This window comes from Ornithodoros turicata, chromosome 1, assembly GCF_037126465.1.
Source record: "Ornithodoros turicata isolate Travis chromosome 1, ASM3712646v1, whole genome shotgun sequence".
NCBI lineage: Eukaryota > Metazoa > Arthropoda > Arachnida > Ixodida > Argasidae > Ornithodoros > Ornithodoros turicata.
The window spans coordinates 22,221,699-22,243,382 of record NC_088201.1 but is presented as its reverse complement, the minus strand read 5'-3'; the positions used below and the strand labels follow the sequence as shown (position 1 = coordinate 22,243,382).

At 44.1% G+C, this 21,684-nt stretch overlaps 2 protein-coding genes across 3 annotated transcripts; one reads left to right on the top strand and one right to left on the bottom strand.

Moving 5' to 3' along the window:
- The first annotated feature begins 226 nt into the window (after positions 1 to 226).
- LOC135377638 (COP9 signalosome complex subunit 8-like) lies at positions 227 to 4,403 on the top strand. Of its 2 annotated transcripts, XM_064610207.1 has the most exons (7): positions 227 to 332; positions 2,174 to 2,244; positions 2,307 to 2,355; positions 2,872 to 3,001; positions 3,208 to 3,315; positions 4,080 to 4,142; positions 4,305 to 4,403. In XM_064610207.1, the coding sequence occupies exons 1-7, from the start codon at positions 246 to 248 to the stop codon at positions 4,382 to 4,384; spliced, it is 588 nt and encodes a 195-aa protein (XP_064466277.1). In that variant the 5' UTR covers positions 227 to 245; the 3' UTR covers positions 4,385 to 4,403. The 2 variants fall into 2 exon arrangements, with proteins under 2 accessions (XP_064466277.1, XP_064466278.1); XM_064610208.1 differs by lacking the exon at positions 4,305 to 4,403 and having other exon boundaries at positions 3,129 to 3,315; positions 4,080 to 4,145.
- A 5,889-nt stretch (positions 4,404 to 10,292) lies between these two features.
- On the bottom strand, positions 10,293 to 20,638 carry LOC135397509 (probable E3 ubiquitin-protein ligase HECTD2). The gene is made up of 20 exons (XM_064629114.1): positions 20,329 to 20,638; positions 16,612 to 16,898; positions 16,447 to 16,549; positions 16,260 to 16,349; positions 15,717 to 15,781; positions 15,478 to 15,523; positions 15,298 to 15,407; positions 15,079 to 15,230; positions 14,608 to 14,731; positions 14,367 to 14,463; positions 14,189 to 14,296; positions 13,451 to 13,583; positions 13,293 to 13,381; positions 12,777 to 12,938; positions 12,613 to 12,687; positions 12,442 to 12,529; positions 12,232 to 12,338; positions 12,008 to 12,123; positions 10,651 to 10,794; positions 10,293 to 10,577 (listed from the first exon to the last, which is right to left on the bottom strand). Exons 1-20 carry the CDS (start codon positions 20,503 to 20,505, stop codon positions 10,457 to 10,459), a joined length of 2,394 nt encoding a protein of 797 aa, XP_064485184.1. The 5' UTR covers positions 20,506 to 20,638; the 3' UTR covers positions 10,293 to 10,456.
- Between the last annotated feature and the right edge of the window lie 1,046 nt (positions 20,639 to 21,684).

Here is a 21,684-nt window from a genome sequence, read left to right as displayed (position 1 = left end):
GACATGGCTACAAGCTACAACTCCAACTCCGCGACCGCTGCTGCCGCTGCCCCGCTGCTGCAACGGCTGGAACCAGCTGCAACGGGTCATTTAAACTAAGGCTCAACGATACCAATAATCACATACATTATAAATTCAAATTTTAAAAGTTTTTACTGGTACAATATAAGAAGCATGTCATGCTGCTCTAAATACAATATTTGTCCTCTTGGTGCGCTCTTTCAAGCGTGTTTATAGAATTCAAGATGGCAGTCGTTATAGATGGTAGCGGCGATGCCAGAATGCGAGAATACTCAAATTTGGCTGCAGATCTTGAACAACAGGAGCTAGAAGTAAGCGGATAATATTGCATGTTATGTATTTAGCTGTACATACGCTTATTTCTGGTATTTTTGTTTGCTGTAACTGGACATAACTGCTGAATACATCACGCTAAATTGCTGAATTGGTCACGACAACTTGAAATCTCATATGGCTTTTTTATATGCCGGCATTTTATGCATAGTTGGTAACATTAATAACCATAGTGTGCTCTTAGCTGGAATCTTTACTTTCACGTGACTGAGCATCAATTGATTGCTCTTGGCGGTATTAAACTTGAGAATACGGCACAGAGAAAGTGAAGCATTCACGTCTTTGGGCTCATTCAACTGAAAATAGTAAGTGTACGAGCAGCTTAACCGACCTGTGGTGAAATGTTTCCACTGGTTCTCCTTCGTGAAGTTACTAGTGTCCTCTTTGAGAGGGCAAACCCTATTCGCTCGTATTGACTCGGACCTCAGGAAATAGGGAAACAGTGATAGCTCAAGTTATGTAAAAAAAGTTGTTGACTCGTGCTGAAGGTGATCCTTGCTAAGACTATGTAAAACGAAGCATCCTGGGAAGGCTTTTATGTTGCTTGTTATATTCATGTACAGAAAACAGGCATTTTCCTTTGGTAATTGAAGTTATGTAAAAAAAGTTGTTGACTCGTGCTGAAGGTGATCCTTGCTAAGACTATGTAAAACGAAGCATCCTGGGAAGGCTTGTAGGTTGCTTGTTACATTCATGTACAGAAAACAGGCATTTTCCTTTGGTAATGGTTTAGTCGTGGCAGGTGCTATCCAACCCTGCAAGATACGCAACTCACACAACCGCATGTTGTGACCTGTGCGAGGTTTAATATTTTTCGCTGTGAACAAATGCAAAATATGCCTTCCATTTCCCTCCTGTCATGCACGCATTTGGTCAACACTATTTGGTGTGTAGTATGTCGTGGGGAATGAACTGACCAACAGCACAGCAGAAGCAGCTTTCTTGTCTCTGAGACGGACAAGTATTGCGCTGCTGAGAGGAGACCGTCATTCCACTCTTTGACGCCTAGTGATGCCCCTGGCTTCCCACCAATGGACAACCGACATTCTCCCCCCATCTATGCTGAGCAGAGTTGATCCAACGCTCGCTTTCTGCATGCCACAAAACACCTCTCGTCATAATTAATCGAATGCAACTCTATGTGGCTTTCACAGCTCAGTGGTATTACCACTTGAGACAAGTTGACTCTCCCAGATGCTGTCGCTGCAGTGCTCTAGAAGAGCTAGAGCACATTCTTCTTCATTGCCCACACTACCAACCTTCCCAAACCGCACTCTCTAGGTCTCTTAACCAGCTGGACTATCGCCCCCCCCCCCCCCCCCCCCTCTCTATCTCTCAAAATTGCTTGGTCCATGGCCGAACCCAGCCCGCCAATGCTGTGCCCTCAAAGCCCTTTTGACATTTTTGGACACCATAGTTCTTTGGACCTTATTGTGAAGTGGGCTCATTATTTCATTCCCCACATCACCATTAGCAATGGGGTAGAGTGTCGCCTCTGGCGATGAAACTCCCCATTCATCATCTTCAAAATAAAGTTGTTGTTTGGAGTATGTGTGGCATTCGTGCAGTATTCTTTGCTGGGGCATGCAGTTGATTCATAAACACTTGTATTCCAGAATTTGCTTCTCTTCTTGAGAAAGATTCCCAATTTACCTAGGGAACACGAAACTCAAGTCACAATACATGTATGAAATATTTAAAACAATCTAGGGAGGTTGCTTTATGATGTAGGTTTTCAGTAACCAAGGAATCTAGAAAGGAACATAAAAAATAATGAACAACAAAACATGTTGGCATATTTGTTCTCTTCTATATGCAGGCTGCAGATGGTGTTGCCAGTCCACAAGTCTATGGACAGTTGCTAGCAATATATATTCTTCAAGATGACCTGTGAGTTTTTAAGAGAGATGAGTGGGGCAAGCAGAGTTTTCACATTCTGTTTTATATTTCAGTCCTAATGCAAAGTTTCTCTGGAAGAGAATTCCCCAGTCAATAAAGCAGGTATGGCTGCACAATTTGCATGCAAATGAAATAGTGCAGGATTCATGTTGACATGAGACCATAGGATGAATCATGTGTGGTTCATAGTTTCATTCACATAAGTTTATTCTGTGCCTTGAGGGGTAATGTACAGCCATTGTCAGACTTAACCGGAAAGCACGCCCGCTTGACCCACACACATGCATCGGCACCATGGAGCATTGGCCTCCAGGCTTGGGGCAGAGCATGTCTGCTTGGGCGGTTATCTGATCTGCAGCTATACCTGGCTGAGCATTCCCTCTCACCACTGACTGTGCTGCGGGAAGGGTCTCACACCCAGTGACCAACGCTTCACGGCACTGGCGTCTTCATGCATTACAGTTCAGTCTGGCAGCACCTTTGCGCACGTAATGCAGGCAGAACGATAACTTTGCATATCCTTCAAATGTACTCTGTGGTGGCATTGATGATTTGTAGACAGAATTCACCTTCCTTCATGACAATCAACTGCTTATGATGTTAGTCTCTTGTTTACAGACACGTTCTGAGCTGGGCAATATCTGGAAAGTGGGGCAGGGGCTATGGTACAAGGACTTCCCAGCAATCTACACTGGATTAGCTCAAGAATGGCCAGACTACATCAGGCCTGTGATGTTGGATCTAGGAGGTATGCATTGGTGTCATGTACACGAGCTGAGCAATATCACTGAATTTGGTCATGAGCTTATGGTTCATTTGGGTAAATTGCTGCTGTTCATACCATAGAATTTTCTCTTTTTCATGGGGTGGAACAGAGGAACCGGCTCCCCACCCCAGAAGTCAAAAACTCTACATCAGTGGTGTTAATCATGCTGTATGTGGATCTCGCTGCAGAGCGCACAAGACAACGTGCCCTAAACCTTGTTGCAAAAGCCTATTCGTCAATTTCTCTTGATGATGTTGCATCATTCCTTGGTGTGTCTAGGACACAAGTTTCAGATGGTATGTATCACAGTCATAAGAAATGCTACATAGATTCAGACAATCTGGTGGATAGCATCCATACTTAACGCCCTGTGTTTTTGGGTTTTGTGTTTTTTGAAAATTTAGGGGTGTAAAAACCGGGTTCTATTTCAGGAGCCGTAAAACAGGGTAAAATCGGATGATATTGGGTGGAAAACAAAAAAAAGTGAGCTTCTCGTGTTTCAGATTGACAGAAGATGCGAAACAGCTGTGCTGTATGTCCAATGCTTAGTTTTCTCCAGTGTCCATATTGGTGGCTGAATTGGCACTTTTGAAAGTTGGTTTTCAGGAAAAGTTTGTTGTCTGGGGTTTTTCCTGGGTTTTCCTCAGACGCTGTCAGACATATATCAGCACAGTTCGCTTAGAAGTCGGCCCAGAGCGTTAGTCGTGACGTTGCCCACCTCTGTGAGGCCGACAACGGCGAGCTCTTTCATTAGCACCCCCACCACCTTGTTTTCATGTTTTCTCAGGTTTTGCCCTAAGTGATGATGATGATGCAGATCAGGCGATAAAAACTGGTTTTACCAGGTTTTACCCTAAAACACAGGGCCCTATCCATACTTAGGAAAAATCAGATCTTGGAACCGAAATGGACTACATGAACACAAGGTCTTGTGTCTGTCTTGTTCATTTGTGTCCCAAGCACACATTTCTCATACTATGAGTGATATAATTGTTTTCATAGGGCTATCATTTTGATATAGTAGTGTGTTATATGAAATTACACCTGGTAATTGCTTTAGTGGTAACTCCACTTGGTTGGACTGTTGATATGGTCACGGGAATGGCTACACCGAAGTATTCAGGTGAGCAGCGCAATAACTCCATTATCTGTTGAAATGTGCATCACACTTTGTACGGTACCTTGAAACAAAAATAAATACTGTACAGTTGAAATAGATTAGGTGTGGTAATGCTTACAATATGCTCACTGGAATCCCAGCTTATTGCTCACAATTTCTTTCCAGTTGTACGACAAGAGGAGTTCACGCCAAGCGAAGAGCAGTTAGCGAAGCTAACAGATTTTGTAGCCTTCTTGGAGAATTGATAAAATTCTTCATTTTTTATTTCTGATAAGTGCCATGTACCTTGCATTGCATAGCATTCTAATAAGACACTCATTGCCCCATAGCTGCACTTAACAGCATGAGAGTGCTTTATCTCTGTACTACAGGTGCTGAAAGGAGAGTGGGTCATTGCCACAAAGTTTCACAGGAAATATGTGGTCGAGATAGAAAGAAAAACCCTTCAAATGATTATGAAGCATGCTACAGATGATAGTAGAGGAACAAGGATACTAATTCTCAGTCTTGCCACAAAATTTTTGGGTGAGTTAAAGGTCAAATCATAACAGAGTTGAAGATGGTCATACCTTAGATCGTTATGTACTGAAAAAAGTTGTCTGCATATAACTGTGCATTGCATTGTGATTAATGTCATTTGTCCTAATTCTGGAGTTAAAATATGAAGAGTACACTAGTTAAGACAAGGAATTCAATTTCTGCTTATTTAAATAAATGTGTTTGTGCTTACTGTATGGTTCAAGTACAGAGTAGATCGTTAAGTCATTCCACACAGTATTACTGCATGGGAGACCCGTACAAATAAACTTGGAATGACAAAATTTGAGCTTGTTGGTATGGGATCATATTGCTGCTCAGAGTTAAGAACATGAAGACATAAGAGAGAGAGACACCGCACATGTGTTGTCTCTTATGTCTTCGTCTTCCTAGTGCTGAGCAGCTATATGATCAGTACAAATAGTTTGAATGGGCTAAACTGTGAAGAGAGCGTGCACAGTCTTCTACATACAGTTGCCCCCTTTTTCAGTATCGTTTCACCTGATAATGGAGATGAAGATGATTCTACATAGTTCTATAGTCGTGTTCAACTTAAGAAGGAAAAGAAATCTAGTCCGTCAACTACATACGCCGTTGGAAATAAGGAGATGCAATAGCGTGCCAGGAGAAATACTGCAGCGTTACCATGCGCCATCAGTGTAGGGAGCGCACTTTCTACCGCAGCGTAGTGTCGTGGCCAGTCTTAACAGCCAATACGGAAGCAGAATGAGTATGATGGGTTACATTATCTGACGCAAGGAGGCAGCGTGACCTCACTGTGTCCAGCCATCCTATCCGCGGCGCAGTAATATTTAGAGAGCTGACGGACTAGATTTCTTTTCCTTCTTAAGTTGAACACAACTATAGTATTTATTTCAGGAAAATCTTGCAGTTGTTGGCTTAGTTCAGAACCATGTTTGCTTGCAGGGGGATAAGTCCAACTCCAAGTTCATCCCCACGATAATGTTCTGTAACACCCAGAGCACAAAGAAAATCCTACTTAAGTTCATCTAGCTTTTTGTTAGGGGTGACAACTCAAAGCATTTGCACTGAATGGTGTCTTATATTACAGCACAATGCAAATGACAAAAAGGCTCTAGAAAGTCAGCCATGTTTGTCAAAGCAGGGACCAGTCTTATGATGTCAGTGCAAAATGAGATTCGAATTTACCACTGAAAATTTCTCTGCTGGGAACATTGCACCATGCTACACGCTCCGGCTGGAAGACTCGTGGAGGAGAGTAAACCGTCGGAAAAGTGACCCATAATATCAGCAAAGAGAGCTATTTGTGACAACCGATTTGTCCTCCTTTTATAATCCCCTCCAGCAGGACTCAAAGACGAGCTTTTGTGGAGCTCGTGCAAGTGTTTGAATACCGCGGTCATTCACTATCCCAGTTCCGAGCGGAAATATAAAGATCATTGTTTCTCGTCCCAGTGTCACAGCTGTGGCTTGTTCTAATGCCTTTCGTTTCACCCGAAAATTCCCCGGTGACATATCAAACAGAGATCATAGCGCCCGAATTCTCGTGAGTAAATAGCACCCAATTTTTCCCTCCCGAATTTGAAAAATCATAAAACCCGAAAACGAAGAACCCTATGCATTCAATACGTCAACTTCTTCGCCTCGCTGCAGTTTGGCTGGTGATGCGCAGTCCACTTTCAGGGGTACAAGTGGTGTGAGCCCATCCCCCGTGATTTTCAAGGCGGCCGGCGGGTCGATACCGTCGTACTTCTGCACGTGGGCAATAAACTTGCGCACTTATGTGTCTTTTGCAATGTCATTAACTTTCACATCAAGGTCCAAGCAGCCGCTCCTGTGCGACTGACGACCCCGGGCGGCTGTGACCAACCAATGAAGGCGAAGAAGACGACGAGGGTAGTGTGTGGCTCGACTGCGTGTTGTTCTCCACCGGAGAAGGGAGAGATTGGCGTCCCATTGGTAGGCAACGCAGCCGCGCCTGACTCAAGATGGCGGGCTCGCTCGCCAGCGTGGCTCAGTGTCACTACTCTAGGTGTGGACACACTCGCCGTTCCCCGACAGTGGAACGCTCTACTGCCAGTCGGGCGCTCTCGGAGCGGGGAGTCGCGCAAGGAGAGACTGCTTGGACGGCGCAGAAAAGCGGTCACCACTGATCATTATTTCAAATCCACCGTCCTCGTTAAATATCCCGAGACGAGCACCTGCCTTGAAATATAAATTGCCAAAATTTGCTGTGCAAGTGAGCCGAAATCAGAACTACGCACTTCCCAAGCGCAAAAAGAGTAACGAGCATTCCACATCGGAGGGCCACGTGCTTTGGAGCGATTGAGGTGATTGGAGTATAGATGCTGATCTGTCGGCCAGATCAGCCCCCTTTCCGGCCAAGATGAGCCGGCGGTGGCGAAGGTCATGGGCTCCTGAGAAGCGCGCTTTTCGTTTCGGCTCATTTGCGTAACAAAACTCTGCAACGGGTATTTCAACGCACGTGCTCGTTTCAGGATTATTACTTTCAACGATGATTGTCTCCCATTCTACTGTCTCACTTTTGCCCGAAAGCACCTAATTAAAGAGTTAATGAATTTTAATTGATTAGTCGTTCAGTGCTTCCATACGCTTTCAGACAGGACGTGCCGGCTGGCCGCGTAACCCACCTGCAAACACGGCATCTGTGTAGCTTCTTTTTATTAAAAATCTAACCGATAAAAATAAATACGCCGTATAAAAATATATAGTGTTCACGGCGAATCCGGAAACTGTTTTTCGCGGCAATTGGTAAAATGGAAACTTACGATGATAGGTGTACCTCAACATGCAGTATCTAACACTGCGAAACTATTTTGCAACCAACGTAAATGGTAAGTCCAGCAATCGTGCTTCTTTTCGCTCTGTTTTCGTAGCATTTGCAGATGAATTGCCACAATCATTAGTCCCTTTCGGGACTACAGTGAACCCTCGATCTATGAAATGGTTCCCGGAAAAATCGTTCATAAATGGAGGTTTGGAATGAGGAAGTGTCCTGTTTCAGAGTGCACCGTTTATAAAGCGAGGGAATTCGAGGGTTGACAGTGTAAACGCATCGAAGTTTATGCGAAGTTTAGGGACGTTTTGCAGTGCTGAGGGGAGTAAATTTCATGGTGATTAAAATGGACAGTGGCTGCAATGCCAGAAGCTGCAATTACACCCGATTTCTCCATTTTTTCGGGATTTGTCAGTAGGGTCAAGCTGCAGTTGGATCAGTAGCATCACCCAATGCGAAGTCTCTATTGGCATCTGCCGTTAAGAATTTCCTTGTAACTATCGCATAATGGCAGCTATACTCGTGTTCAACTTAAGAAGGAAAAGAAATCTAGTTTGTCAACTACATACGCCGTTGGAGATAAGGAGACGTAATAGCGCGCCAGGAGAAATACTGCAGCGCCACCACGCAGCGTGGCCAGTCTTAACAGCTAATACGGAAGCAGAGTGAGTATGATGGATTACATTAGCTGGCGGAGGAGCGAGCGTGACCTCTCTGTGTCCAGCCATCCTATCTGCGGCGCAGTAATATTTTGAGAGCTGACGGACTAGATTTCTTTTCCTTCTTAAGTTGAACACGACTATAAAATTTTAACAGGCTAATAAAGAATACACTACCTAAAGCAAGCTCGGCCCAGCTCGTGGGCAGGGTTGTACCGGGTAAGGCCTTATTGCGGTCCCACGGGTTTGACCACTATGGACCCGGGCCCGTACATTGCTAGGCCTAAGTCGGGCTCGAGCCTGTTACCCCACTTTTAGGCAGCCACGGTCAACTTTTACAGCGCGCTACACTGGGCCGGGTAGCCTATAAATATCTCGGGCCGGGCCTGGACCGGGAAACCTCGAAATGATTCGGGCTTGGGCCGGGCCCGTGCCAGGTATGGAGCTGTCGGGCCGATCTCGGGGCGGGTAAATCAAAGAGAGACCGTGCCTGGGCCTAAGAATGCGGCCCGTGCAGTGCTCTACCACTACCTATTGTTTGAGACAAGTCGTCTGGTGGCGACCCTCAGCACACGTGAAAGATTATACGGATGTTACATAAAGCGGCGTAGCGCAATCGAAGAATATCAATGACGACCAAATATGCCGAGAGGCGGAGTCATCCCCAATCAATGTGGCCTTACGTCATGTAGCAGGCCACAAATTACAGTTGGTCGCACTTGGAGCTTTCCGTTGTGCGTTGGTGTGAACGCCAATGTCACGCATCACATCTGCGATGTAATCTGGTGAGGCAAGCCCAAAAAACTTATGCGATAAAACGTTGTTGCCACGCCATGACCGTGACCAGTGGCGTAGCCAGACCTCCAAGGTGAAGGGGGCTCGATACGAAAACTCGCCCCCCCCCCCCTCCCCGCTGATCCTGTGTGCGACAACACACACATCGTTTGCACATTGCAAACGGCGGATGAACAAACAAAAAAAAAAGAAAAGAAAGAAACGAAAATAGTTGATTTCGGCATTCACAATACGGTTACATGTATATAGGGTGTCATGACCAATGAGGTAGTGCCACGAGATTTGAAGTATTTTGAAAATCTCATACTTTGAAAACCATTCAAGAGTGCTATACTTAGATAGACGCCATGAACTGCAAGAACCTTCGCGATCGTCACACTGGTCCCCCCCTCCCCCATATATTATGTTCCCCTCAAATTTGCACGATTTGTGTGGGCCGGTCGGTGGCAGGTAGGGGGGGCTCGAGCCCCCCCTAGCCCCCCTGTCGCTACGCCACTGACCGTGACGTACTGCAGTACACAGTACTACATCTGTACTGTGTGCAGAACGAACCCGTTTTGGAAGACCTTGCGTTCCTTGCACGTCAGAAACGGACCAAAATGGAACCATTGGGATGGGTTGATCGTCGGTTGATAGAGATCGAACTCAGCCGCCGTTTGGTTTCAACGTACGCCCGATCTACGGGGTAATTCTAAATTACTGTCGACGTTTCTGTATCGCATCACAGTGGAAGCCAATGGGAAAGTAACTCAAAACGACGTCAAGTTGACCACGAGACGTTGGTCTAAATTGGCACATATGCAGTAGTTTCTAACCGACAAACTTCGATAAACGTATAAATTATGTTCTTGTTCTGGAAACTAATACCCATAGTGTTGATGACATTACTTAGAATTGAAAGAGGATGACATCATCGCCAAGAGGGACGAGTAGGTTTTGCTGCACATGTTGCTTTGGCGAGGACACTTTATACCCACTTTCCCCTTTTTGGCGTTCCTAACTCACGCTCGGAGACTGGAAACTGGTCTGTAGAGCCTAAGAACGTATTCTACCTGTTAAGGTTTTATTTATCATAGGTAAATAAAAAAATATATATAATAAAATCTTAATAGGTGAAGGACGTCGCTTACAAGGTTCCTGCGTCCTCCCTCCATGAAATGACGATGAGAAATGTTACTTCAATCGAAGTAGTTACACCACTACGGAAGGCGCGGGTGTTAAAGTTGCCTAATACCAGAAGAAGTTAAATAGAGAAGTCACGAAATCGATTCCGGCGAGTAAACCATGGCCAAATATAGTAAGTTTTCATATTCCGTCGACAATAATTCAGAATCACCCTGTTGCACTTTTTGGTTTCGCTGTAATAAATGGTCGTAACAATGATCCCATGTCCCGAGTAGGTAGCACTCGTTTTTGTATTTCTGCGTCGCGTGTGTATTCCATTGTAGTCTACGGCTGGATTGCACAGTGACAACATGCTATAGTCTGATGGCTCTGCATGTTTGTGATGAGCTTCTGTCGGTGATGTTGCACAATCAGCGTTAGTGTCACTCAAGGCCAAATCCCTCAGCATTGGAAATAGCGATGATGAGCTTGTCCTTGAGCACGTCTTTGCTGTTATACCTAGGTAACACGAGTTGATTGAAGCACGTGTGCGAAACAGGCAGCCTGAAATCAAGATAGCAGTTACGGGACCTATCAAGTAACTAACAGAGACATGTCTGCTTTGTGAATCGCTTACATGTCTGTGTTATTATTGAGGGCCGATATCTTGAATGTCATTTCTCCCATTCCCCCAACAGGCACCCTATCACTTCCAGTTGCAAAGCGTAGGAATTGCTTCTGAAGCTCAGGACTGAATGACTTCAAAATATCCCAAAAGTCCCTGAAAAAGTAAAATTTTCGAGTGATTCCGACAAAAGCTGTAATACGTCTAATGCAGGCACGAGGAAGTCACGTAAATGTATGCAAAAATCCAGTATATCTAACTGGAAGAAAACCATTCAGACAGCCACAATGTAATGTAAAGACACAGACAATGCGAGTTTACAAAGTTTGTAACTTAAAGGGGTTTGTAAAAGTTTTTAACTAAGTTAAAATTGGATACGAGAGACGTGCACAAAGTTCTAAAATTTAGAACGAGCGCTTTCAGTGGAGGTTGAATCCTCCTCAGGCTTAAGGTGAGCCGATTGGTAATATGGTTTATAAAAGCTATAATCGTGACGTCACAGCCAGTCTTGAGCACATCCCTTGGTGGCTGTCACCATGTCAGATGGCTTACTGTTTAATATCTTCTACACTCTAAAAAAAAAATAGAGTAAAATGGGGATTAATTGCAGCTTTTAGTCCCCTAGACTACAATTACTCCCCATTTTACTCCCATAACCCCGAAATTTACTCCCCAGGACTGCAAATAGTCACTGAACTCCGCAAATGGTCTCCTGAATGAAACAGTCTACGTAAATGTGTGCTATTCGTGAATTTGATGGAATAAGGCTATATAATTTAGCTAACTTAGCAATTTTCCACTCACAGAGAGGAAAAATAGAGATTATTTCTTGCGAAATTTGGCCTACTGCATTTACTCCCTAAAGGGGCTAATTTTTGTGGCAATGCGTTTAGTCCACAAAAGGACTAAAATTACTCTTCTTTTCTTGCAGTAATAGGCGACAAATAATTTTTAAAAATTGTATTGCGCATATGAATCTTACAATGTGCTAACGTGCAGTTCCTATAGTAATAACGCTTCCGTAAGGTGGACACATCATACATAGAACCAATGCAGAAATTAAAATATCTACGGGGTTTCCTCCATAGCACCAATGTTGGCAACAGGGCATCGTTTGTGTAGCTTTGGCACCATGCTACCCGAACACGGGCCCGTCCTAATCGAGAGGTCTGCACACGCACGTGTCGGCAAGGTAACCGCGGTCTTCTATACCCGTGCTTCAAGGAAAGTGGACCGTTCGTTACGCTTCACTGCCTGCAGCGCCGTTCATTACCATAATACGGCGGCTACTGAGCGGTCGTCAATCAGCACTGACTGTGAATATCATCAATCGAAAGATATCTTTGACAGCGTTTTTAGTGGCACGTACTGTATAATGGGCTCGTTTTCATCGAAGTTGTCATACACCGTGACCTTTCTTAACTCCTCCATGTCCAATTTCGGACATCCACAGACAAGCATTTCCACTTCTTCTGGACGAAGCATCTGGAAAGGAAAACGCAAATAGACGCACAGGAACGTAGCTCCAGCTAGACATTGACTGTACTGATTATAGCACTGTATGACATTACAACGGCCACGAAATCCACTTACTATGAGAGCGTTTGATGCGCAGACGCTGTGAAATCCCAAATAAAATGCTTTAAATGGATGGAAAATAGCCTTGTTGAGGATAAGGTCCACGTAAAGTTCCACATATTCTGTAAACATAAACAAACAATGCGGTAACATAGGAAGCTAAGATGTTTTATGTTGAACTCGGCATCGGTACATAACAATGACATTTCGTATTGGTTGCCGTACCTTTTCTATTGTCGTTAGTCACTGGAATGTCCTCACCTTCAACTTTAAGCGTATGCGTTTTTATAGCACCAAACTCTTCTACTGAGACCTAGAAAAACCACACTTAACACGTCGGTAGCTTGCCATGACACTCTCACGTTCTGTGTAAGAATATTTGACAACTGTGTATACCTGGAATGTCATGCAGAAATCCTCTTCTACATTTCCTTCATAGGCAAGAAGCTCCTTAAGTCCTGTAGTCACATCCTACCGACAAGCAGTTGACAAGCAGTTGATAAGCAGTCAACACTAGTCACTCGGTGCGTAACATGAGTTATCAGGAAGCCACCACTCACAGGCATCACTTCGGCGAAATCATCGGTGGTAAACTTGCAAACACCTACATTTGCACTCTCTATATTCTGAGGCACAACTGGAGGATTTAGAAGCTTTTTGTAACAGGCCGTCGGAAAATGAAGATCTAAGATAATGGAATTGTAGACAGCTAATCCCATGAGGTGAGAGGCATTAAGGCACGTCATAACTGTCTTGAAAAGAATTCAAGAGTAGAAACGGGTAACAGCATGCAGTGCATGTCAAAAGAGCAAAACCAACTATTCTACACAAGCACATCATTGTGCACAGTACACGTGGTAATTAACGCACTCTAAAGAAAAAGAAAGGAGCAATTTATATTAATTTTGAGCACTAGAAGCATTGCCACAACCATTAGTCCCTTTGAGATTATGCGTAAGCTTAATATTAAGATAGTCCCTTTAAGATTATTGTAATTGCTCCACAGTTTACTATTTTTTTTAGAGTGTAGTCAACGTTTTCAATGCCGTTTAGTACGACCCGATGAAAAAGGATATAACTCCGATCAAGTTGTACTCTCTCAAGTTTCCAAGTTGCGTCGTGCTGAACCAATAACAACGTGCTTGGTTGTGGTACACAAACATTCCTGAAAAACTGAAACTGTTCATAGACCGTGGTGGATATTCTGAAGCGAAAGTGACAACGATTAGAGTACCATAATCAGGGCTGAATATCTGGCGGATGAGCAACAAGAACCACTCCTTGGTCAGACCGCCCATGTCAAGACCCGGCTCCCCGACAAATGTTACTTTGAGCTTTTTTTTCAGGTCCCGCTGTTTTCGAGCTATCTGAAGAGACAGAAAAAGACTCCTCAGTCAGCCAATAAGAGACAACCGCCATCTTTTTCTCGCTACACAAGAACACTTCGCAGGACTACATTCTACAATAATGGACGCGAAATCATTATTTCTCGGATACAACATAACACAACTTTCAATATAACGCGCATATTACCATATAACGCTCATTGTCACACATCACACTTATCACACTGGATTTCATCACGCGACCTCATGGAATACAGTCCACTGCATGAAATCTTGTACGCTAATACACAGTAGTTTTAGTGTTTGTCTTTTTATCACTCGATTAGGGATGTGCAAATACGTCTATTCGGATTTTTTTCTAATACCAAAGAGCATATATAAAGAGAATATCGAAATGTCGGAATGTCCGTTTCACAAAATATCTATAAGCTTCGCACACTTCATTATTTATTTTTTAAATCTTATTAGGAAGGTATTTCTCGGTTCAACCGCGGCTTTGACTCTCATATTTGAGTGCAGCACAAGTTGGCTTCACCTGCTGCACATGTAGTTTGCGGGCAAAGCACGCTTTACAGGCGGATGACATCTGTTATTTACCAGCAGCGTAGGCCGAATAAAATTACTACCTCATTTAGTGAGTCTGATACCAAGTTGGACCGACGAACGTTGAGGTTGAGAAAGAAGACATCGATATCTGGCGCTTGGTGGTGAAGAGCTCGGTTTAGGAGACTGCGCTGCAACGAAGAATGGAACACTGGTCGTGAAACAGTGTCTTCTGGGAGTATAAATTTTTATATCTGTTACTCTGGCATTCAGGATCATTTGTTGTTCCGAGTCCCTCTGCAGTACAAACTTCTTTGCCACAATGCTCAGGATGAAGGGATACTGACAGTAGGAGAACCTGGATGAAAATAAATTGCCGCTCACACTTAGGCCCCAACTGCTATTGTCTATGAGGTGCGTCTGTATCCTTCATTCGATAAAGCCACTGTGCATCGCTGCGAACACCCCGACGTAAAAGCAAGCCATGCAGGGTTGTCCTTACTTTGAATGTTTTCCTGGTGATTGCCAGCGATAGTACTCTGATATCAGATCTATGTGATCCAAGGCGCTGTTGTAGAACTCCGTGTAATGAAGAATATTTGGGTGTTTCTTGTTGCTCGATGCATCTGAAAACGTCACCACATACACTAAAAACAGAACTTCACCTCATAACACACTCTGCACCAACCATTGCACCAGATGATACTGTTATCGCTTCTGATTTGTGGAGAGAGTGGGGTGCACGCTTTTTGTGGCAGTTAACATATATCAAAATTGTAATAAAAAGGAGCTCGCCTCCCATTTACAACAAGTCAGGAAAGTGCACGGCGACTCGGTATGCCGCTTTCAAAACTGAATAGAGAAATTAGGCTAGACTGGTATTTGCATGCACACGAGATACAATTAATTTCCTGTGAAGATCATGACTTCTGCATGAAGAGCATATTTTTACTCGCAAACCTGGTCCACTTACTGATAAGCGCCAGGACACGAGTAGCACAAGGAATCCACCATCTACTCTTGCTGATGGACGGCAGCTTGTGGCCATTAGCAGGAGGGAATTCTCGGATGGTGATAAACTGTAGCAGTCGCTTGACCAATGCGCGAAGGCGGTTTGCGGGACAGCTATAAAAGCACAGCAGTGGATTCCTTCCTGAACATTCACGCTCTCTCATGTACTGTACCTACTTACTTTGCAAACCAATGAATAAGGAGCTGATGATCCGCACTTTTTAAGGACACGACTTTTCGCAAAAGGTGTGCGAAGATGGTGTAGGAACTCTGGTTACTGAAAACAGGATTCTGAAAGTTTTCGTGGACATATTATACGTAACAGAAAGTGTTAACGTTGCACATCGGCAATGGGCGTTACCTGCAACAATATGTACACTGCTCTCGTATCGTCCTTTGCCTTTAGCCTAAGGGAGAAAAAAAAAACGAAGAAGAAGAAGAAGAGGGAAAAAGGGACAGGTTTTGTTTTAATTGTCCCACAGAATCATTAGCGACCCGTCTGTTACAGCCAACAAAAAACTCGCCCCGCATAGAGATGATGTCGCGCGAGGTATAACTGGGTTTCATCATTCATCGATAGCATTATGTCACTGTACTCACCTGATATCCGTTGTAAGGAGAGAATTAATGATTCCTTTCAGGACTGCTTTGCTCACATATGAAGGCTGAAATTAATCATTTGCACGATCACTACAGTCGGCATACTGTGAACATTGTGCAGAATTGAACATGAGCAATTCGTTCTCGTCAAAGTGTAGCCATAGTGCAGTGCACTCATTTTTTTCGAAGCAACTGTATTAAACATTCGCGTTAAGTAAACGTCCTACGTCGGTACCGCTAACGCATATCTAGAAACTACACACTAAGAAAAATGGGAGTAATTTTAATCATTGTGGATGCCAGATTCATTACTACAACCATTAGTCTCTTTCGGGCTAAACGCGTGGTAAGTCTATGGGAAGTTTACGGACTACTTGCTGTACTGGGGAGTAAACTTCAGTACCAGGGGGACTAAAACAGGGAGTAATTACAATCTATGAGACTAGAAGCTGTAATTACTCCTCAATTTACCACCTCCCCCCTCCCCCTCTCATTTGAGTACCGACAAATATGAATTTAGAAGCGATACAACACGAAACGAACCAGCTCTTCGAGGATGTCGTAAACGGCGTAAAGGAGTTCGTTCTTAAGCTCCGGGGTGCACAGCTTCGCGTCATCCTGGGCAGGATTTTGCTAAATAAAAAGATACGACGTCAATATTGCGCTCAATTTCTAATCGGTATACGTATGTGTTAGCAACGGAAGCTTACAGGGAAAAGGACATACCTACCTTGAAAAGGGCATTGAGCTCCACCAGTGAACTAAAGGTCAGTTCGTAGAACTCTCGAATTTTCGCAAATGAGTTCGTTGCTCGACCTTCTTCCACCGTTTCTCTGCGCAACGGAAATAGTACATTTTACATGACGGGTGCACCCATGTAAGTGAAAACAAATACCTCAGATCCGCGATATCCTTGCTACGAGCTGGGTACTGGGATTCTAAAGGATCGCATGAATCTCCAGGCTGGTGGTCCTTTGCTGTGGAAGCTTGGAGTTCAGCACCGGCGCTGAGACTGCATAGTCTACGTTCCGCGTCTGCTTGAACGGGAGGCAACGACAGGTACAAAGATGCAGGGGAAGAAGGCTGGAGGATTAAACCGGTAATGTACGAATGAATGGCGCCGAGGCTGTCTGTAATTAACGGTCCGAAGCCAGCGATGCGAACGACGGATCTCTCATTCTCCTGTAGGAAAATACACCAGAGTTATGCTTACTGGAGACGCTATACATCATCCACACAGCCATAATAGGAGGCAAGCTTTACGGGACACGCGCGAAAGAGGTGAATGACAGCTATTGTTAACCTGCCTCATAAAGAAGAGCGTCTATGTCAATTTCTAGAACGCTATTGTTTTAGTTTTTACGTACTCAGTTGATTACGACGTACAGAATTAGCAAAAACCGTCATCCATAGCGAAAGGCTATTTTCGGATCTGGAACTATAAATGCACGTGGGTAATTTTGAATACAAAAATTATACAAAAAGATTGCTTCTACATAAATTAGTATATTAGTATTCGTATAGTAATTCACAGTAAAAATGTAACTAATAACGTACTTAGTTACAAAAATTGGTAACGCGTTATTGTTAGTTAGTCGTTCCTTTTTTTTTTCTTCCCCTTCTCACTGTCACTAACCACGACCGCCAGTTGTGTATTTTCCCGCGCACATTGGCGGCATTCCACGAGGCTGAAGCACGCGGCAAAATCCCCAGCGAAGAGAACAGGATACCAGAGAGCAACGCCTTTCTCATCGCTCTAGTGTCCACATTGTTTCAGAACACTCAATGTGTTCTTTGTGTTCCTGCGTTCAAGGATTCACTGTGGTCAGGGCGTTTAGTGCTTTGTCTCTCTGTCCCCTACTCGGAAACTCATGTCATCCAGCTTTGAGTACCAGTTGCTACTGAAGTGCAATTTATCATGGATGAGCTGGAAAAAAAACAAAAAAAACAAGTAGGCGATGCTTTCGTATTTCTGCTGTCTTGTATGCAAATGTAACCTATAGAAGTAACTCGTTACTTCCAAATGACGAGAACGCGTTCCTTTTATTTGTTAGTAACAGGTAACGTATTTAGTTCCTCTTTTGGGTAACGTGTACAGCTCTGCTTAGCAAGCTCCAGGTAAATTTTGTAAGTCCGGTCATTCAATACAATTCAATACAATATTCAATTTCGATTCAGTACAGTATGAGAAATGATTATGACTAAAGGCGAAATACCTCAATCGAAGAGTGTTTAGTGTTTAGATCAAAGTTGCGACAGGGCGTACAGCGTACAGCAACAGGGCGTACAGCATCCAGACGCCAGCTCCAGGCAAACAGCGTGAATCTGGTCTTGTCAGTGTAAATAGTTGTCTAACGTGACGCCTACATATTTAAATGAAGGTGTACTAGCGGCGGCATACATTGGTATTTCCGAAGAGTTTAGTATGGACGGTATAGGCCACAAACGTATATGGGGAAAGTAATGGCCTGTTGTTCGTAATATCGCTGCTTGCAGAATGCTCACACGAAGCCATGTTGCACCATGAAACGCCTCCATATATCACCCACCCCACCGCGCATGTTTCACTTCACTGTGAACAACGGAGTCGATAGGAATCCAAAGATCACAATACAACGGAAAGGGATCTAGCTGAGGCTAGCACGCAAATAGACAAACGCAACACAAAGCCTCGAAGGCCTATAAGAACACGGCAATAAGGCAGTCGTGAAAAAAGCCACACAGCGGCGGGGGTTGAATTCACACTATAGTCTTGAGTAGAGTCACGAACTCCAGTGTTGAGGAGCGTTAACTGTTATACACCATACTGACACAACTTCTCAAGGGTCCTCCTTTGGGCGAACAGGAAGCACACTCATCCATTATCTTGACACATTTTCCTACTGTTTTCTTCACACACACGAGCACACAGCGAGGACGGCAGCATCTGGTGAACATGATGTTAAAACAACAAAGCTGAGGTTTAGCACACAAATAGCCTGCTAGACAATCAGCCTGCTAGACTGCGGCTGCTGTTTCATGGTACCACAGTGTTTGGTTCGCGGATTTTGCCTTCATCAAGATTCTTTAACACGCACGGAGATTTCAGCAATCCCGCGTTTGACGTCCGTCACGGAAGACGGCGCATTTGGGCAATTCATTCCTTTTAACTGAATTGCCCGCAACGTTGAGATCAGTGTGCCAGTCCGCTAACCACTCTGCTGCTCAGGCTTGAGTGTGAGCAAACAATGTAGGAGAGGGTACGATGACGCACGATATAATTATGCTCACATTTGTTAGAAGTCTACCGTAAGTGTGTGAAGGAAACACTGTTGATTCGAATAATGACAGTTGAAGAAAATGCACCAGCAGTGGGATTCGAACCCACAACGTCGGATTTCTTGTCAGAGACGCTACCTGTGTAGGTGCCTGTGTGCTAGGTGCTACCTATGTACAGGTAGCATCTCTGATCCGAAATCGGAGGGCGTGGGTTCGAGTCCCACTGCTAGCGCCTTTTCTTCAACTACCATTATTTAATTGAAGTATGTGATTGGGCGTTGTGAGGCTCGTGTTGTGTTCGTCCTTCCACGTTTAATTGCCGCATCTACCACTACCTTACAAGGGAACACTGTGTATCAAATTTGACGTCACAGGATACGCAGCCTTTTGAAATATCTTCTACAAACAACAGTGGAGCATAAAGACGATAAAACTAAAAAAACTGAAAATAAAAATTGAGTGTTCGAGGAAACTCTCGCTTGGTTCCTTTACCTGCGTAAGAAAACAAGCACAAGCCTATTCTTCCTCTTCTAAACGTTCGGTTCCAAATTACCTCCATTGTTTATATATACTATAAAAAAAGAGACTAAACAGATAAAGTGCTTCTGTGTCATGAAGGCGTCCGTTGATGCCTTATAAGTGATAACATACAAATCAACGTTTTTCTGGTCTTTTCTTTTTATTTGTCTCTTTCTTTTTACGGACTGTGTGTTCAGAAGCCATGAAACCCGTGCCCTATCCTGGTCCGTTGTTGCGCATCAGACACGAGATGCGCCCAGAATATACAAGGATTCTCGTTCACATGAACGTGACCTTTTCTGCATCCGTTTTTCACGCACACGGAAAACGTCTCGTTTGTGTTCATTCGACCGAAGCCGTTCACACGACTTTACATGAACACAGCACCAGCGTAGCAGCGTAGAGAATTAGAATGTAAGTGTACATATTCCTCGAGTAACAAGTTGCACACTGCAAACTGATGACAGTCACTGTCGTCTCTGTTTTCAAATCCCCTGCTACTAGAATATTCCAGAGAACGCGCTTCCGAGCGCATTGAAACGGACCAGTGTACTTGACGATCTAATTGAACCGTATCGAACTGTTTATATTTCAGATGTGGTTAATGATTTCAGCTTGTATTCTCGATCACTCGACACCCTGGCACCAGGTAATGACAGAATGGCTATCATTATGATAAGCATTCTGCCAAACAATGTTCAATCTCTTTGCTATAATGCAGCTCATCATGACACATAGCAGCTCATATGACATCACAAAAAAATATCTTCGAAATGCCACGTACTGCAATCTGCGTGAGAGCGCACACACACACGCACACGCACAAAACACTCACAATGTGGGGCAGTGTGTCTCTGTTCTGGTGCCGACCACGGAGGCTGGTGTCAGAATTGGCCTCTCGGTTGTAGAAAGACCCGCAAAATGGGCACATGGACCTAGTCCGGGGACACATCACTGAGATGCGGCACACGGGGCATGTCAGAGACACGCCGCTTGCACCAACGACATCCATCTTGCCTGTCCGGGCAAATAGCTTGAGCCGTTCCACCGATCAGACGAGCTGCGCTACTGTTGATAGCAACGCTCGTAGTCATGGCAATCCCGGGCTATCCATCCCGAATCTGTGCCAAACTTTTGATGGCTCCGCTCGTTGACTGGGACCGCGGTGAAATCAGGGTTACGATAAGAATTAACAGTTCGCGGATTTCTTTTTGTTTACGCGCAACATTCTTCGGGGCAAAACTGCCGTAATTATCTTATCTGCAGGTTATCTCTCGTTTCCTATCCTACATGTTATCAAGGATCTATGGAGCTAAGTAGGATTTACGAATATAAGGTTAGATTAATTGTACTGTTCCAAAGAACCCGACAGAAACGGGGCTCACATAAATCCTCCCCAGAAGATTGGTTGGCATGGCAAGATGGGAGAGGATTTGCTGGGATAAACCAACGCGACCCGTTTCTGCCGCGTTCATGAACCGTGGCTAGAGACGTTTTGGAATCCCCACTCTTCCGCGAAATGCATCTTTGATTCATGAACTACAGGGGCTGGACAAAAAAACTCGAACACCGACCACACATCACGCGTTCTTTTCTTAATATGGAGTAGGACAGCCTTTTGCACATAATACAGCTGAAATACGTCGAGGAATGGACAAATTTGACACATTGTGACGCTCTTTGTTTTTTGTGCATTGATATTTCGCACGTGGACTCTCCTACACTGTTGCTTTTGGTGCCAAGTTTTGTGGTGATGTTTTCATCCATTCCATTTCCACTCCGTTTCAAAGTGTATAGATTTGTGTAGTTTCCCTTTCTTTTCTGAATAACGCGTCCTGGAGTAGCCAGTCCCAAGTGGCTCGAGACTAACATTTCCATTTTTTTATTTTATAAATAAATCAATCAATGGACAAACAGTAAACCAGTACGGCAGCTAACTCATTGATGGAAGCAGGCGATGGGAATCTACTCATGACCTTGTTCTCCAAAGAAAAACAGAGAAAATGGCATGTAAAAATAGGGGTGCTCGAGCTATTTTGCCCAACCACTGTACATTTGAAATATGGCAGACATTGAAAAAGCCAGACAGTAGAGGGATTTCAACCACGCATCTCTCGATTACCGGTTGAGCGCCTTTACATATTCGACAGTCGAAATTTACTGTTTCGACGACTGCCATATTTCAACTGTT

Bases quoted from the DNA above. Each gene is read 5' to 3' on its own strand.
- LOC135377638 (XM_064610207.1), top strand. From the start codon at position 246: ATGGCAGTCGTTATAGATGGTAGCGGCGATGCCAGAATGCGAGAATAC. The intron at 2,356-2,871 runs GTATGGCTGCAC...TCTTGTTTACAG, and splicing joins TTCCCCAGTCAATAAAGCAG to ACACGTTCTGAGCTGGGCAA. The intron at 4,143-4,304 runs GTGAGCAGCGCA...ATTTCTTTCCAG, and splicing joins GGCTACACCGAAGTATTCAG to TTGTACGACAAGAGGAGTTC.
- LOC135397509 (XM_064629114.1), bottom strand. From the start codon at position 20,505: ATGGATGTCGTTGGTGCAAGCGGCGTGTCTCTGACATGCCCCGTGTGC. The intron at 14,297-14,366 runs GTAACAGATATA...TCTTCGTTGCAG, and splicing joins AAATGATCCTGAATGCCAGA to CGCAGTCTCCTAAACCGAGC. The intron at 13,382-13,450 runs GTACTCTAATCG...TCAGTTTTTCAG, and splicing joins GATATTCAGCCCTGATTATG to GAATGTTTGTGTACCACAAC.